The 17362-nt window shown below is 37.8% G+C and overlaps 1 protein-coding gene across 5 annotated transcripts in view; it reads left to right on the forward strand.

The window, feature by feature from the left end:
- Nucleotides 1–17362, forward strand: part of LOC128663639 (serine/threonine-protein kinase N1) — a 410416-nt gene that overhangs the window by 377190 nt on the left and 15864 nt on the right. For all 5 annotated transcript variants that reach the window (XM_053718067.1, XM_053718068.1, XM_053718065.1 and 2 more), the window contains exons 18-23: nucleotides 6817–6993; nucleotides 7642–7704; nucleotides 13648–13724; nucleotides 14898–15040; nucleotides 15281–15388; nucleotides 15723–15803. In XM_053718067.1, the coding sequence (XP_053574042.1) occupies nucleotides 6817–6993; nucleotides 7642–7704; nucleotides 13648–13724; nucleotides 14898–15040; nucleotides 15281–15388; nucleotides 15723–15803 (649 nt within the window). The remainder of the gene's footprint in view (nucleotides 1–6816; nucleotides 6994–7641; nucleotides 7705–13647; nucleotides 13725–14897; nucleotides 15041–15280; nucleotides 15389–15722; nucleotides 15804–17362) is intronic.

Raw genomic sequence — 17362 nt, forward strand, 5'->3', positions numbered from 1 at the left:
GATCTATATAATTGTGGCTGGCACCAGAGTCAAGGATTGCTTGTGAGTTGAGTCTTTGCTGATCCCACTGTAATAAGATAGGAAGGGAGCAATGATTAGATTGTGTTTGTTTAGCAGATAAACATATACTTGTGGTGTTCATCTTACCCTTCCTACGCTGTAATTGAGAGCAGTCCTTTACAGAGTGATCGATCCCTCCGCAATACATACAGAGATCTAAAGCTTTTCTTCTTAATTTTTCCTGTAGAGTTAATGGACCTCTGATGAAACCGAGTTCCATAGGGATTTCAGAGGCTTTTGTAGTTGTCTTAGGTGGAAGCAGAGTAGTAACTGTATGTTTAGTGGATGTTTCTAAGTGTGACCTTTCTGAGCGTCTCTCTCTGATGCGTCTATCTAATGTGATGCTAGCATCTATTAGGAGTTCTAAAGTCTCTGGGAGGGGTTGTCTGGCTAGCTCATCCTTGAGAGTATCTGAGAGGCCTAGGCGGAATTGATTGCGCAAAGAAAGGTCATTCCACTGTGTATCTGGGGACCATTTCTTAAACTCTGCGATGTAGTCCTCCACAGGCCTTTTATGTTGTCTCAGAGACCTCATTGCTGTCTCAGCAGACAGCTGTTTGTAGGGATCATCATAAAGCTGTCCCATTGCTTTAAAAAACTGATCAAATGAGTACAGCAATGGGTCATTGGTCTCAAAAAACAAATTTGCCCATATACGTGGTTCGCCACGCAGATAGGAGATTGTGGTGAGAACCTTCAAATGATCATTGAAGTATGTTTTAGGTTTTAATTGGAAATATAAGGAACATGAGTTTTTGAATTCCCTAAATTCTGAACGAATACCACTAAATGTTTGTGGAGGATTAGGTTGGGGTTCACTAGAACTAATACGTGTAGTGAGTGTATCAATTTTTTCATTGATATATTGCTTTAGGGCAGAGTTTTCTAATTGTAGTGTATTTAACCCTGTTGTAAGGTTATCTACAGTTTGAGTTAATTTCTCTACATGAGATAATAAGGCTGCTGGGTCCATAGTAAGGCTTGATTGTTATTGTCAGCCTGTGGAAGGTAATCTCACCCCTGTAAAGGAGAGAGGGAATTTTTAGGACCACAACTGCAGGCTTAGGAGTGTTGTGAAAGTATCAGTGATTCTGTGTAGGTGAGGGAAGGCAGCAAGGTTCAGAATCATTAGATACAGTTCACTTTTATTATAAGGATAGGTGTGACAATGGCTGAGACCTCAGAGCGTATAGCCCCACTCAGTATTGACAAACTGGTTCCCACATATAACAAACATGCAATTGCAACGTTAAAGTTTTAGATAGACAATATCTGATCATATTTGGCAGCAGACATAGTTGTACAAAATTAAGGCAAAATAGAGCTAATGAGATTTAGGCTGTACTTAGGTATTGAGACTGAACAATTAAGAATATAGGTAGTATTAGAGCTTTTAATTATGAAGGAAACCTAACTAAGATTCTGAGACATGTCAGGAGTAATTACTGAATATTCGTAAGTTACTGCGGTATAGGTATGAAGGAAGCGCTTTTGAAACTTACTAAATAGAAGTAATGGGTGAGCGGTGTCCGGACAGAGAGAAGTTCCCCTGCAGAGTTTGGGAAATTGCAGCGTGTGCGATGGCGTGTGACGTCACCGCTTGCCGGTTCCGGTCCTGTGTTTGGTAGAGAGGTGAGCTGCGTCTGTCTCAAAGGTTGCAAGCAGGTTAGAGGGTGAGAAGCTGGATTCAACAATCAAGCAATTTGGTATGAGTAGGAGGGAAATTTAAACTGCTTGTTGGGGAGGAGTTATGTAAGTGTGAAAAGACACAGCTATACAAAGGATAAGGCAAAGAACTTAGGCAGTTATGACACATAATGATTTCCAACGTATAGGGTAAGGGGTTAAGAAAACAAGATTTAAACACAGCTTTACAGCATTGCTAGTGTTAAAATGACATGATCTAATGGATTAGAACATGTAATTTTAATACAATAATGGCCCTTTAATATAATCTTGCATATTTTGGTTATTTTATAATATTATACTTTCTTTAATTACTAAAATTAATCTAAGACCAAAGCAAAGAGTTTAGTTCCAATCAGTTTGAATTTGTACACTACAACCTATAGTATTGCAACTTGGGTGCTGATCTCAAGGCATTTCCAGTCAATAAGAAGATCTGCAAATTAAGGCCTAGGTTACAAGCGGTGCACTATTTTGCACAAGATTTTTAGTGTAAATTAAGCTGGAGTGAAATGGATAGTCAATCTAGTATACCGTGAGCATGTGCTCGGATTACAAATTGGAGAAGTTACAAGAAACACACCTATCCTAACATTACAGGTGTTTGCACTGATACTCTTGTACAGTGTGAAATGTAAGTTCTCAATCCTGCATATAAATCCTGTATTATACCTCCCAACATTTGTGACTGGGTATTAGGGACTCTGGAGGTTGATGGAGGCCTGTCACCATTTTGTGTTTGAAGCCATGTTGGGAGGGGTGAGATCATGGTGGCTAGTCTGTGAGATTGTGGGTGTGTCTGGGTGGTCAGTGGGTGTGTCTGGGTGGTCAGTGGGTGTGTCTGGATGGTCAGTGGGTGTGTCTATGGGTGTGTCTGGGTGGTCAGTGGGTGTGTCTGGGCAGTTCATGAGCGTGTCTGGGTATTTCATGGGTGGGGCTAAGGGCAATTCTGCAAATAGAGTTGTGTCTGTGTTTGAGAGGGGCAGTAGGACAGAGCTCAGAATCAGAGCCTCTCAAATAGGGACAGTTGGGAGGTCTTCTGTATGAGTAGTCACAATGACTTTACCAGCTTTTCAATTTGGTTAACATTTCCAATGTTTCCACATTTCTAGATAAACACACAAAAACAAATGAAACCTTGTAATAAACAGGTGTATTGCAGACTTTTCAAATAGTCTTTTGTAGAAATTTTCAGAGACCACCATAAAAACAATATAGGTCAAATTACAAGTGCAATGCAAATGTTTGTGCGTGAGCGTTAAGGGGTTTACCGCAGGTGTTTGCACTCGACGAGCTTACCGCTGGTATTACGAGTTGAGCGTAAACGCGATAGTTTTATCCCAATTCCGATTTCCACTAGAATGATTACTGCATCCTCAGAGCTCTGGTTAACTGTTTTATATATATATATATGTATATATACAGTGGATATAAAAAGTCTACACACCCCTGTTAAAATGTCAGGTTTCTGTGATGTAAATAAATGAGACAAAGATAAATCATTTCAGAACCTTTTCAACTTTTAATGTGACCTATAAACTGTACAACTCAATTGAAAAACAAACTAAAATATTTTAGGAGGAGGTAAGTAAACAAAAAAAAACTAAAATAATATGGTTGCATAAGTGTGCACACCCTCTTATAACTGAAGCTGTAGCTGTGTTCAGAATTAAGCAATCACATTCAAAATCATGTTAAATAGGAGTCAGTACACACCTGCCATCATTTAAAGTGCCTCTGATTAACCCCAAATAAAGTTCAGTTGTTCTAGTAGGTCTTTCCTGACATTTTCTTAGTTGAATCCTACAGCAAAAGCTCCGCAGAGATCTCCCAAAGCATCAGAGGGATCTCATTGTTAAAATGTATCAGTCAGGAGAAGGGCAAAAATTTCCAAGGCATTAGATATATCATGGAACACAGTGAAGACAGTCATCAAGTGGAGAAAATATGGCGCAACAGTGACATTACCAAGAACTGGACATCCCTCCAATATTGATGAAAAGATGAGAAGAAAACTGGTCTGGGAGGCTGCCAAGAGGTCTACAGCAATATTAAAGGAGCTGCAGGAATATCTGGCAAATACTGGCTGTGTGGTACATGTGACAACAATCTCCCGTATTCTTCATATGTTTGGGCTTTGGGGTAGACGGCAAGACGGAAGCCTTTTCTTACCAAGAAAAACATCCAAGCCTGGCTAAATTTTGCAAAAACACATCTGAAGTCTCCCAAAAGCATGGGTGAAAAGGTGTTATGATCTGATGAAACCAAGGTTGAACTTTTTGGACATATTTCCAAAAGATATGTTTGGAGCAAAAACAACACTGCACATCACCAAAAGAACACCATACCCACAGTGAAGCATGGTGGGGCAGCATCATGCTTTGGGGCTGTTTTTCGTCAGCTGGAACTGGGGCCTTAGTTAAGCTAGAGGGAATAATGAACAGTTCCAAATACCAGACAATATTGGCACAAAACCTTCAGGCTTCTGCTAGAAAGCTGAACATGAAGAGGAACTTCATCTTTCAGCATGACAACGACCCAAAGCATAAATCCAAATCAACAAAGGAATGGCTTCACCAGAAGAAGATTAAAGTTTTGGAATGGCCCAGCCAGAGCCCAGACCTGAATACGATCGAAAATCTGTGGGGTGATCTGAAGGGCTGTGCACAGGAGAAGCCCTCGCAATCTAACAGATTTGGAGTGTTTTTGCAAGGAAGAGTGGGCAAATCTTGCCAAGTCAAGATGTGCCATGCTGATTGACTCATACCCAAAAAGACTGAGTGCTGTAATAAAATCGAAAGATGCTTCAACAAAGTCTTAGTTTACGGGCGTGCACACTTATGCAACCATATTTTTTTTTATTTTTTTTTTACTTCCCTTCACCTAAAAGATTTCAGTTTGTTTTTCAATTGAGTTGTACAGTTTATAGGTCACATTAAAGGTGGAAAAAGTTCTGAAATGATTTATCTTTGTCTCATATTTTTACATCACAGAAACCTGACATTTTAACAGGGGTGTGTAGACTTTTTATATCCACTGTATATATATGTATTTATACCTATATATAATCATCTATATATGTAGGTATAGATATATATTGTACCAAAATACCATCAGATATGTGTAAAAATATGTATTTATGAATAAATAGAACATGTTCTTCTATGTGAAGAGCATTGGAATTTGAAATATTTATATTTTCATTTCGGGTTAGCGCACGAATATGCGATTGGGTATGCACACGAGTAGGGTGTTTTTTTTCTACTTTTTTTCTCCATTGACTTCTAAGGGGGAATATGTGAATGCGCACACGATATTCTAGGTTCAGCTTACTTTTACTTTCAACTCATAATACGAACGCAACCCAACGTGCGCAAAAAGTCAAACTTCTAGGGCAGTTAATGCTTGAGCGGGAGCTTCAATTAAGCGCTCCACTCGTCATCTGGCCCAACATTTGCAAAATAGATGTAAAACATGACAAAAATGAATTCAGTATTGATGATGACTAAAACCCATTATGTTTGCATGTGTGCAAATAATAATTTCATATAATTGTTTTTAAAAATACAATTATTATGATTAAACCTCCAAACATGACCATTCATACATGTTCCAATTTGTGTACACATTTTATAGGTTAAATGATATTAAGAAATGATATGAGATTGTTATTTAAAAATTTTAAACCTTTTTTTAATAATGTGAAATGAGCATGCTCAAGAATGTTAACATTAAAAAAGTCATGAAAGCAGACATTATAAATAAAAAAAATGTGTTTTAACAGGTCCAAGATATAGGGGCCTATTTAAGAACGTGCGAGCGGACATGATCTGATATTGCGGATCATGTTTGCTGCACATCGATAAATGCCGACAGCATACGCTCTCTGCATTTATCATCAGATTCACGGCCAATCAGCCGCTAGCAGGGGGTGTCAATCAACCCGATCGTATTGGATCAGAATGATTTCCGGCGATGTCTGTCCGCCGCCTCAGAGCAGGCAGACAGGTTATGGAGCAGCAGTCTTTAGACCGCTGCTTCATAACTTGTGTTTCTGGCGAGCTTGATAAATAGGCCCCATAGAATTTAAAAAGTCGAAAAATCTTTTGGAAAGCTGCCAGAGCGATGTATTATGATTGACTGTAATAGAGGTGTTAAATTTTTCCTATCCGTGGTATAGAGGGTGTTTTTTCTTGGCACAAATGCAGTTGAAAATGTTTATGAGTTATCATTCAGTTTTCAAATAATTTGAAATGGACTTAAATCTGAAAACTCTTCATAAACCCAGTGCAAGGAAATTGTGATTTATTGAAATTAAAATTTACTGTATGTATCTCAATTTTATCATTTGCCAATCTATAACAAAACACATTCCCATTCTTTGTTAAAATCTATTTTTGGACTTTTAAAATTCGACACCTTTGGTTATTTCAAAGCACATAAAAGACAATCCAATACCCAATTATTACGCAAACCCAATAAGAAGTGTTATAACCAACTCAATATAGTTTAGGATCAACGTATGGTTCAGAACTCACTCGGATATTCAATACTCCATACTCATAGCTCAATATAAACTCAATACACAAAGTTTATGGTGAACACTGGCACGATGCACAATACTCAAGATTAACTCTGTATTTAGGGTCACACAAGCCAATACAGAAGGCTCAGGATAAATCCAATACAACAAGACAAGATCAAAGTCAATTCAACTCAATACGCACGCATCAGAGTTATGGGCAACCTCATACAGAAGGTTCCAGAACAAACTAAAACCCAAGCTCACAAGCAGCCTAATACGTGGGTTTCAGTGCTAATCATGTACTCAATGTCTGAGACAAACTTATTACATGTGGCCCTCAACCATTCCAACTCTCACTTTTCAACTTTGTTTTTGCATTTAAGCACTTAATAAGTGGTGGGAACTACTACCTGTGGTGCTGCAAGTCAGATGAGAGCCTTAATTCCTGAAGTCTGCTTTGTGCTATGATGTTAATGATTAATGCTATTTACTTTGTGTAACTGTATAAATGTCCCATAATAATTTTCTCCCATGTCTCCTAACAGCCTCTTGTGTGAAAAGAGAGTGTTTGTGGCAGTGAGCGAGGCCTCACACCCTTTCCTACTCAGCCTCCTGGGCTGTTTTCAGACTCAAGAGCATGTCTGCTTTGTCATGGACTACATGGCGGGAGGAGACCTAATGACACATATTCACTCTGAGGTGTTTAGCCAAACACGTGCAATGTAAGTTTGACTTTTGAGTATAGTTTGTTTTGTCAATGCATACTATAGGGCCGATTTATCAAGGCCCGAATTCAGCTGTTTCCGTGCGAGCCTTCAGGCTCGCCGGAAACAGGAGTTAGGAAGCAGCGGTCTTAAAACTGCTGCTCCTTAACTTGTCCTCTACCTTTGAGGCGGCGGACAGCAATTAGACCAATCGGGTTTATTGACATGACACCCCCTGCTAGCGGCCAATTGACCACAAATGTGCAGGGGGCGGCATTGCACAAGCATTTCACGAGAAATGCTTGTGCAATGATAAATGCCGACAGCATATGTCCACTCGCACATTGTTAAATCGGCTACTATATCATTGTATTCAAATTGTAACATTCCATGAAGATAATGTCATTATATTTTATTTTTCTGTGTATATAGCATATTGTAAAGAGGTGATAATGGAAATGTCCTCACTTCCTACTCATTTGTTATGTAATGACGATATCTCAATAAAGCTAATTTAAAAAGAAAAACAAATTGTAACCTCTATTTCTCCCCCCCCCCCTTAAAGTAAAAAAAAAATTGAAATTCATAACAAGTGCTATTGCATTGTTTTTTTAATGTGCATTTGTGGATAAAATTCTACTTTATTTAATGGCCTTTTTTTCTCAGGTTTTATGCTGCCTGTGTACTTCTTGGATTACAGTTTCTACATAGTAAAAACATTGTGTACAGGTGAGGTCAAACGCAATATTTAATAAGATTGTCCACAGTTTGTGATTGAAGAATGAAAGGACAAGGATCGTTGTATTTAAGGGGGGGTCAAATATAGTGGCAAGATCAAGATATGAAGGTGAATGAAGGGATGAGATGATTGGTGGTAGAGATACAAGATACCAAAGATTGTGTTTGGGATGCAAAAATTGTGGATAAGAAAACGTGCTTCCCCGTCACATCACAATGTGATTGGGAAGCATGGATTTAAATTAGGAAAACTAAAATTGGGAAGTTATTTAACCATGTACCCATCAATGTCTTAAAGGGAAATTAAACCCACATTTTTTCTTTCATGATTCAGATAGAGAATACAATTTTAAACCACTTTCTAATTTACTCCTGTTATCAAATGTGCTTCATTCCCTTGGTATCATTTGTTGAAGGAGCAGCAATGCACTACTGGTTTCTAACTGAACACATGGGTGAGCCAATGACAATCGGTATATATGTGCAGCCACCAATCAGCAGCTAGAACCTAAGTTCTTTGCTGCTCCTGAGCTTTCCTAGATAAACCTTTTAGCAAACGATAACAAGAGAAGGAAGAAAATTAAATAATAGAAGTAAATTGGAAAGTTGTTTAAAATTGTATTCTCTATAGGAATCATGAAAGAAAAAATGTGGGTTTCTTGTCCCTTTAAGTGTGGATCCCCCTTATTGTCCTATCTGGTGATTGGCTTCAGTACATTATCTTATTCTTGACTATATGGTTCTTTAATTCTTTTTTTGCCTTGTGAACCTCCCTCCCACATTCCTTTATTTGTAAGTTTACTGTTTCTTACATAAAATATTATATATACAATCTCCTTTGATGACAGTTGAGTTTACTAAGTGACTTTGACTGAGAGTTTCAAGGTCACTGAGTAACAACATGTTTTATGTGTTTTGTTGCTAGCATTAGTTTAGATTACATTTATGGTTATATTTAATCCTTTTATGTTTCCTATTTGTACAACTTTAAAGTGGTTAAGTAATACCCCCCTTATTTAGGTTCATACAAAAATATGTATCTGTATTCTATCCGTATTCTTAAATTTACTTCTTTTTTTTAAATATATTCTAATAAACACACTTAGTTTATTATACTGCTTATATTTTCTCATTTTTGTCTATATGCGGGGGACTTTAGAGGGACACATAACACTAAGGGCAAGATTACAAGTGGAGCGGTAAATATCACTTCCACTGAGTAATACCAGCACGCGCTAATGTGCGCTGGTTTTACAAGTGGAGAGCAATGTGAATGCGAGCTCGTGTTCGCATTCACATTGCTGCACTGTGCTCACGAGCACTCTTCCATAGGCTCCAATAGGAGCCTCGTTCTCCTTCCGTGAGACAAGGCATGAGAACTAGCGCAGTGAAGGGGGTAAGTCACAGAAAAGTGTAAATATATATGTATATGATGATATATATTTATGTGTTTATATGTGCAAAATTACCTGCAAAAATCACCTGTGCTTTATTATTAAAGCTGGGATCTTAGTCACTCAATATGGCCATATGTGATTCAGCCCATATAGTCAAAGGGCTCCATTCATCAAGCAACAGATGCATCTTTGGAGACCCATCATTTCAGGCTCGCCTGAAGACCACTGCTCCTTAACCTCTCCTCCACCCTAAAGGTGGCGGATTGAATTCATCCTGATTCGATCGGGATGATTGACAGCCCCTGCTAGTAACCGACTGGCCACCAGTGAGTCAGGGGCGGCATTGCACAAGCATTTCTGGTATAGCTAATCATGTCCGCTCGACACTTGATAAATCAAACCCTAAGTATTGTATTGTTAGGACCAGTCAACATTGGGACGCCTTGTTAGTTGGTTGGCTAAGCATAATATGGCCATACTGTGTGACTTAGATCCCAATTTTAATATAAAAGCATAGGGTTTTTTGCAGGCAACTTTTCAGCATTTAAAAATATTTTGTTTATTTGCAAGTGGATGTGCCCCAATATTAGCAGCACTCTTAGAGATGTGATTAAACTCTTTTTGTAAGATAGGCCAAACCAAACTTTGTGTCTTTTTGGAAATATAGCTGATGACTTCTTCTTTAAAGGGACAGTAAAGTCAACATTAAACTTTCATTATTCAGACAGAGCATGCAATTTTAAACAACTTTCCAATGTACTTCTATTATCAAACTTGCTTTGTTCTCTTGGTATCCTATGTTGAAGAGTAAAACTAGGCAGGCTCAGGAGCATGCTCCTGTCTAGCACTCTAAAGCCGCAGAGTTTGCAACCATGGTTGTAGCAATATTATACATTGTTGCAAACACTGCTGCCATACAGTGCAAAATACTTGCACACACTCCTGAGCTCCTATGAGCATACCTAGATTTTCTCTTCAACAAAGAATACTAAGAGTACAAAGCACATTTGACAATAGAAATAAATTGTAAAGTTGTTTAAAATGTTATGCTCTGTCTGAATCGTGGAAGTTACATTTTGACTTTACTTTCCCTTTAACCCCTTAATGACCACAGCACTTTTCCATTTTCTGTCCGTTTGGGACCAAGGCTATTTTTACATTTTTGCAGTGTTTGTGTTTAGTTGTAATTTTCCTCGTACTCATTTACTGTACCCACACATATTATATACCGTTTTTCTCGCCATTAAATGGACTTTCAAAAGATACCATTATTTTCATCATATCTTATAATTTGCTATAAAAAAAATACAAAATATGATGAAAACCTGGAAAAAAACACACTTTTTCTAACTTTGGCCCCTAAAATCTGTTACACATCTACAACCACCAAAAAACACCCATGCTAAATAGTTTCTAAATTTTGTCCTGAGTTTAGAAATGCCCAATGTTTACATGTTCTTTGCTTTTTTTGCAAGTTATAAATACAAGTAGCACTTTGCTATTTCCAAACCACTTTTTTCAAAATTAGCGCTAGTTACATTGGGACACTGATATCTTTCAGGAATCCCTGAATATCCCTTGACATATATTTTTTTTAGAAGACATCCCAAAGTATTGATCTAGGCCCATTTTGGTATATTTCATACCACCATTTCACCGCCAAATGCGATCAAATTAAAAAAAACGTTAGATTTTTCACAATTTTAGGTTTATCACTGAAATTATTTACAAAAAGCTTGTGCAATTATGGCACAAATGGTTGTAAATGCTTCTCTGAGATCCCCTTTCTTCAGAAATAGCAAACATATATGGCTTTGGCGTTGCTTTTTGGTAATTAGAAGGCCGCTAAATGCCGCTGCGCATCACACTTGTATTATGGCTAGCAGTGAAGGGGTTAATTAGGTAGTTTGTAGGAAGCTTGCAGGGTTAATTTTAGCTTTAGTGTAGAGATCAGCCTCCCACCTGACACATCACACCCCTGATCCCTCCCAAACAGCTCCCTTCCCTCCCCCAGAATTGTCCCCGCCATCTTAAGTACTGGCAGAAAGTCTGCCGGTACTAAAATAAAAGGTATCTTTGAATTTTTGTTATTTTTTAGCATATTTACATATGCTGCTGTTTAGGATCCCCCCTTAGCCCCCAACCTCCCTGATCCCCCCCAAAACAGTTCTCTAACCCTCCCCCTCTGCCTTATTGGGGGCCATCTTGGGTACTGGCAGCTGTCTACCAGTACCCAGTTTGCAAAAAAAATAGGTTTTATTTTATTTTTTCTGTTTTTTACTGAAGTGTAACTCCCCCCCCCCCCCACAAACCAACCCCCCATCCCCTGACTGATCATTTTTTATAAAATCTATTCTCCCCCTTTTTCCCACTTTTAACATAAATTTTTCTGTAGTGTAGCGGTTCCCACCCTCTCCCTCCCCGTGCACGCGCCGCCTCCCCGTGCACGCACTCGTGTCTGTGCACGCCTCCAGCTATCCCCGCCCACAATCCCACCCCCCTCCACATCACAAGGCCCATCGATGGCCCACACCGGCTCCCACCCACCAACGATACCGGCCATCGATGTGGCTCTCTCTGCATAGGATGGCTAAAAAGGGTTATTGCAGGATGCCTCGATATCGAGGCATCACTGCAATAACCGGAAAGCAGCTGCAAGCGAGCAGGATCGCTTCCAGCTGCTTTCCAGACCGAGGACGTGCAGGGTACGTCCTCAGTCGTTAACTGTATTTTTTTTGAGGACGTACCCTGCACGTCCTCGATCATTAAGAGGTTAAAGGGACATTAAACCCCAAAAAATTATTTCATGATTCAGACAGAGAATACAATTTTAAACAACATTCCAATTTACTTCTATTATCGAATTTGCTTCATTCTTTAGATATCCTTTGTTAAATAAATAGCAATACACATGGGTGAGCCAATCACATGAGGCAAATATGTGCAGCCACCAATCAGAAGTTACTGAGCCTATCTAGATATGCTTTTCAGCACAGAATATCAAGAAAATGAAGAAAATTAGATAATAGAAGTAAATTAGAATGTTGTTTAAAATGGCATGCGCTATCTGAATCATGAAAGAAAAAAAATGGGTTTAATGTCCCTTTAATAATCATACAATTCACAATAGGTATCATACTACTCACAATATGTAATTAAAGGGATATTAAACAATGCTCTTTTAGTAAAAAAAACTATATTAAATCAAAGTAAACATAAAAAAAAACAAATTATGTCATTTAAAAAAAACAGCACACAGCTTACCTGTTTTCTTGCAAAATGAGCAAATACATAGTGTAGCCCATGCCTTCAGGGAAATAAGAGATCTGACATGTTGTCAGCTTAGGTTGCATTCTGCCTTTTCTGACCATGGGCAAATATGAATCCCTGTTTATCTAGTAAGTATATACTTAATACTAAACCAGCTCATGTTACTCTAGAAGATGTATGACATCAAGCTATACATGCCTTCCTTTAAGGTTGTGACAGGAAAATGGACACTGCACAAATGAAGCTTTAAAAAAAAAAAAAAATGTTCTAATCCATTTAAAATGCTGAATAATATGTTCAAATAATATAGTGACAGCACAACTATTCTATACAAAATATGAAAAAAATGCTCATGCCCGGGATAGGGTCTGGTCTCCTTACCCTGTCATTAAATAAAACAAAAAATCCCAGCAATTGAGTCTTAGAATATTTTATTATTATAGCTTATAAATACTTAAATATTCGAGTGTAATAAAGAACAAGGGAACAGCAATGTTTGTCCATTCGTCATCTCACTAACCCCATCCTCCACGTGGAGGATTGCATTAGTGAGATGACGAATGGACAAACATTGCTGTTCCCTTGTTCTTTATTACACTCGAATAATAATTATAAAATATTCTAAGACTCAATTGCTGGGATTTTTTGTTTTATTTGTTGAATAATATGTATTGCAGCCACTGCTTAGTGCTTTTTTATTACAACAATGATACAGACTGTTTTATATCCGTTCAAAGTCTAAGTCTTGTTTGTAATAAGGAACCAAAATATCTGGAGTAAATGACCAGTGAAGTATGCATAATATGCTTCTAGCAAGCTTACACAACAGGTGGTAGAACACACTATTTGCTTGAGTAGCTAATACTCCAGTTGCAATGTTATCCACAAACACTGGGTACACAAATTAGAGTGACAGGAGTACTGGCTAAGGTTTTTTTGGGTGTTCTGAAATGTGACAATGAACACCCAGTTGTCCCAGATATGGATAATTACAAGTTCACAGCTCAGTGGAAGTCTTAGACATTCAAGAATGTTAGTGCTTAAGAATGCCTTAGACAGGTATCCCAGATATGGGCACTCCTATATAATGATTATTTCATATGATGATCTTGGAAATCTACAATATATATGATATCAGAATTCAGTGTGTTAGGACCCTAGATCTTATTGGCAAATATCAGTTTCTAAGGGGAAATGAGATCATAGGTGTTGTGTGGGAATATCTAAATAATATTATGTATCTCAGTTTCCTTTTGACCTTTCACAGAGATCTGAAACTGGATAATCTGCTCCTGGACTCCGAGGGATATGTAAAATTAGCAGATTATGGACTCTGCAAGGAGGGTCAGTAGGTGTTTAAATAAATGCACACTGTATGATATGTCTGCACTAGAAATATAGCGTTCTATGGCTGCTAGATTTTTAATAATCTTATTGTAATTTTGATTTTGTTTAAATACATAGAGCCAAATACAGTTATTGAGCAAGCATTGTTTTATTTCAATGGGAACAGAAATATATTTACAGGGGGAAAAAAACAATACATAAAAAATGCATTTAGAAAAAATCAATTGAAGAAAAGGTCTACTTTACAGAATATGGCATAGATACTGAAATATCCCAAAAACTGTGGCCTGCATTCACTTGAAATTCAATACAAGTTTAAAAAGTCTCCTAAATATGGCAAATTCCTAAATTATCCTAAAAAGCTAATTTGCTAAGCTGTGGAATTGTGATTACGTAGCATATCATTTGGAGAATTTGTGCTTGATTTGTCAAATATCGAGATAGCGAATCATGTCCGCTGGGCATCGCTGCAGGCATAAGCATATGCTGTTCTCAGTTATCACTGCACAAGCATTTCAACAGTAATGCCGCCCCCTGCTCGCTGGCAGTCAATCAGCCACTAGCAGGAGCTATCAATCATCTTGACCGCTGCTTCTTAACTTTCAATTCAGGTGATCCTGAAGCTGCTTGATAAATGAGGCCCTTTGTATTTCAGGAGAGGCCTCTAAATTCTGTGATTAAGAATAAATTGTGCACAAATAAATAGGATATATAGTCCTGGGGTCTTCTATAATGATGTCCTTAAAGAAAACAAAGGGAAATTAAAAACACAAACGCGAAGTCCTATATGTTATCCAATCAGTGTAATAGATGGAGCTGTACTCACACATAAAAGAGCTATGACTTAGCTCTTAGTTTAGAAAGCCCATGTAAATTCTCCTTGTACAGCAAACAGAGGCCATACTGGACTCATAAAGTAGCTTAAAAGTATTTATTTATACATTTAAAACAATCACTCTAGTTTACCAGACTATCTCTAATAGGACTATTGGACTCATACGTCACTAGGAGGGTTGGGACTCTTGAACTGGATACCGCTTTTGGCAGATGCTTGCTTGTAAGGTGTCTCCCTGTATAACTTAGTCTGTTCTTAGAGGAAAAATCTGAAAAATTAAACAAATGAACAAAATTATAGAAATTATAATTATGTGCTGCTTCTCAATTTAATAGGTATGGGACCATCTGATCGTACATCTACATTCTGTGGTACTCCAGAGTTCCTTGCACCAGAGGTTCTCACAGATGCCTCGTACACCCGGGCAGTGGACTGGTGGGGATTTGGGGTGCTGATATATGAGATGATGGTAGGAGAGGTAAGTTTCATGTCCAATTCAGTCAATAAAGAAAACTATATCTCTCACAGGATAGTTTATCTCACACAGGCAATAAAACATTAGCAAATCTTATGATGCGAACCTGAGAAATATAGTTGTAAACAGAGTTGTTTTTCTTCTCTCCTCCAATCTATCTTTCCAAATCTTTTGTATCCTTATTTTTGTTTGTAAATTTCTCCTTCCCTTCTGTTACCTCTGCTTCCTTTCCCTCTACCTAAGTCTCCATTCCCAGGTGATGAGGAAGAGGAAGTATTTGACAGCATTGTTAATGATGAAGTTCGTTACCCACGCTTCCTTTCTGCTGAGGCCATTGCACTCATGAGACGGGTGAGAGCAGGACTATATAAATTATCTTTTTGACAATTAAAGTGCAACTAAATTATAATTATATAGTAGGAGGTAAATGTTACTATGTTGCCAAAGCAAATAGATTATGCACTTAATTCACAATATCGTATGATCTAAACAAAACAAAATAGTGCATCAGGATACAGGCCCATTGCAAAATACAAATGTAATTAATAATGTCATTCAATTTACAATTCTTCTATTTGAATTATTTTTCTGATTTTAGTTGAAGATATATATATTTTTTTTTCTGTTTTCATTTTTAGTAAATTAACTAAATAGAGAATAATGCATTGAATTTGTATTACTGCAGCTCCTACGCAGGAACCCAGAGAGAAGATTAGGATCAGGCGAGCGAGATGCTGAAGATGTAAAAAAGCAGCCATTTTTTAAGGTGAGAAGCAATGTAGTCGGTGCCGCAGTTTCACTAAAATAGTTGTTTATAGTATATTAAATAAAATAAATAATTAGAGGCACATCTGTAAAAATATGTAGAGAATAGTCTAATTAGTATCAAAATCACCTGTCCCCAAGTGAAAAAATTTAAACACAAACAACTGCAACGGAAAATATACTGCGCAAACTAAATATGTTTAAAACTATAAAATCATACACCCAGATACTTACAGGCCCATTTATCAAGCTCCGTACGGAGCTTGAAGGGCCGTGTTTCTGGCGAGTCTTCAGACTCGCCAGAAACACAACTTATGAAGCAGCGGTCTAAAGACCGCTGCTCCATAACCCTGTCCGCCTGCTCTGAACAGGCGGACAGTAATCGCCGGACATCAACCCGATCGAATACGATCGGGTTGATTGACAGCTCCCTGCTGGCGGCCGATTGGCCGCGAGTCAGCAGGGGGCGGCGTTGCACCAGCAGCTCTTGTGAGCTGCTGGTGCAATGTTAAATGCGGAGAGCGTATTGCTCTCCGCATTTAGCGAGGTCTTGCGGACCTGATCCGCAGTGTCGGATCAGGTCCGCAAGCCCTTTGATAAATGGGCCTGATAGTGCAAATACATAAAAAAAACTCAAGCAATGGTATTTAAACACATAAAAAGTTAATATACAAAAAAACAAAAAGTAATAAAGTCTTTAGTCTGACATTGAGTATTCCAAATTGTGTCTGAAAAAAGGTTAGACATAAATCTTGATATGACAAGAAGGTAGACTGAGAAATCCTCATGGTGCAGTATATTCTAAACAGCAAACTCCACACAGATCGGCACTACTCACAAGATCTAAAGAGGTAAGTTTTCCTAATTCAATATTTAAAAATTACACAGCCTTCTTAGCATGACTCTTTAATCAGGAACTGTCTCCTTAGCTTCCGGTATGGTTTGCTAGAAAACCCCCCCACTACTAACACATTTTATAACTGACGGCATGCTTAACACATTTTCACATAAGTGCTGTACTAGCTTGGCATTTGCCAACTTAAACATTCTCACATGCCAAGTGGTAAAACCTTAAATATAAAGAGCAACCCATTTCAACCAATGTTACCATCTTTATTAAGGTATATATATATATATATATATATATATATATATATATATATATACTGTGTATATATATATATATTAATAAAATAAAGAAATACACTAGCGCTAACATCCTAGTACAAGTCTACATTGCAATAAGTACCCTAAACGTTGAAGTAATGTCAGTCCAAACATTCCAGCACCTGGGAGCAGTGGTAGTGTGCCAGCTCAAAGTTGAAGTAGATACAACCAATAAGAGAGGGGGCTACACTCAACTATCTAGCATCTACAATAAGAAAAATAATTATGAATATCTATATATCTCTATGTTTATATGCAGATAAAGTATAAGAAATCACATAATATATGTGTAGATCTGGAACATCCGTGCAGCTCGAGTGAAACAAAATATATACACAAGAGAAATCAAAAAAACGCACGAGTCCTTATACAAAAAAGTTCAATATTCAATTT

Source organism: Bombina bombina, chromosome 6 (assembly GCF_027579735.1).
Source record: "Bombina bombina isolate aBomBom1 chromosome 6, aBomBom1.pri, whole genome shotgun sequence".
NCBI classification, from domain to species: Eukaryota; Metazoa; Chordata; class Amphibia; order Anura; family Bombinatoridae; genus Bombina; species Bombina bombina.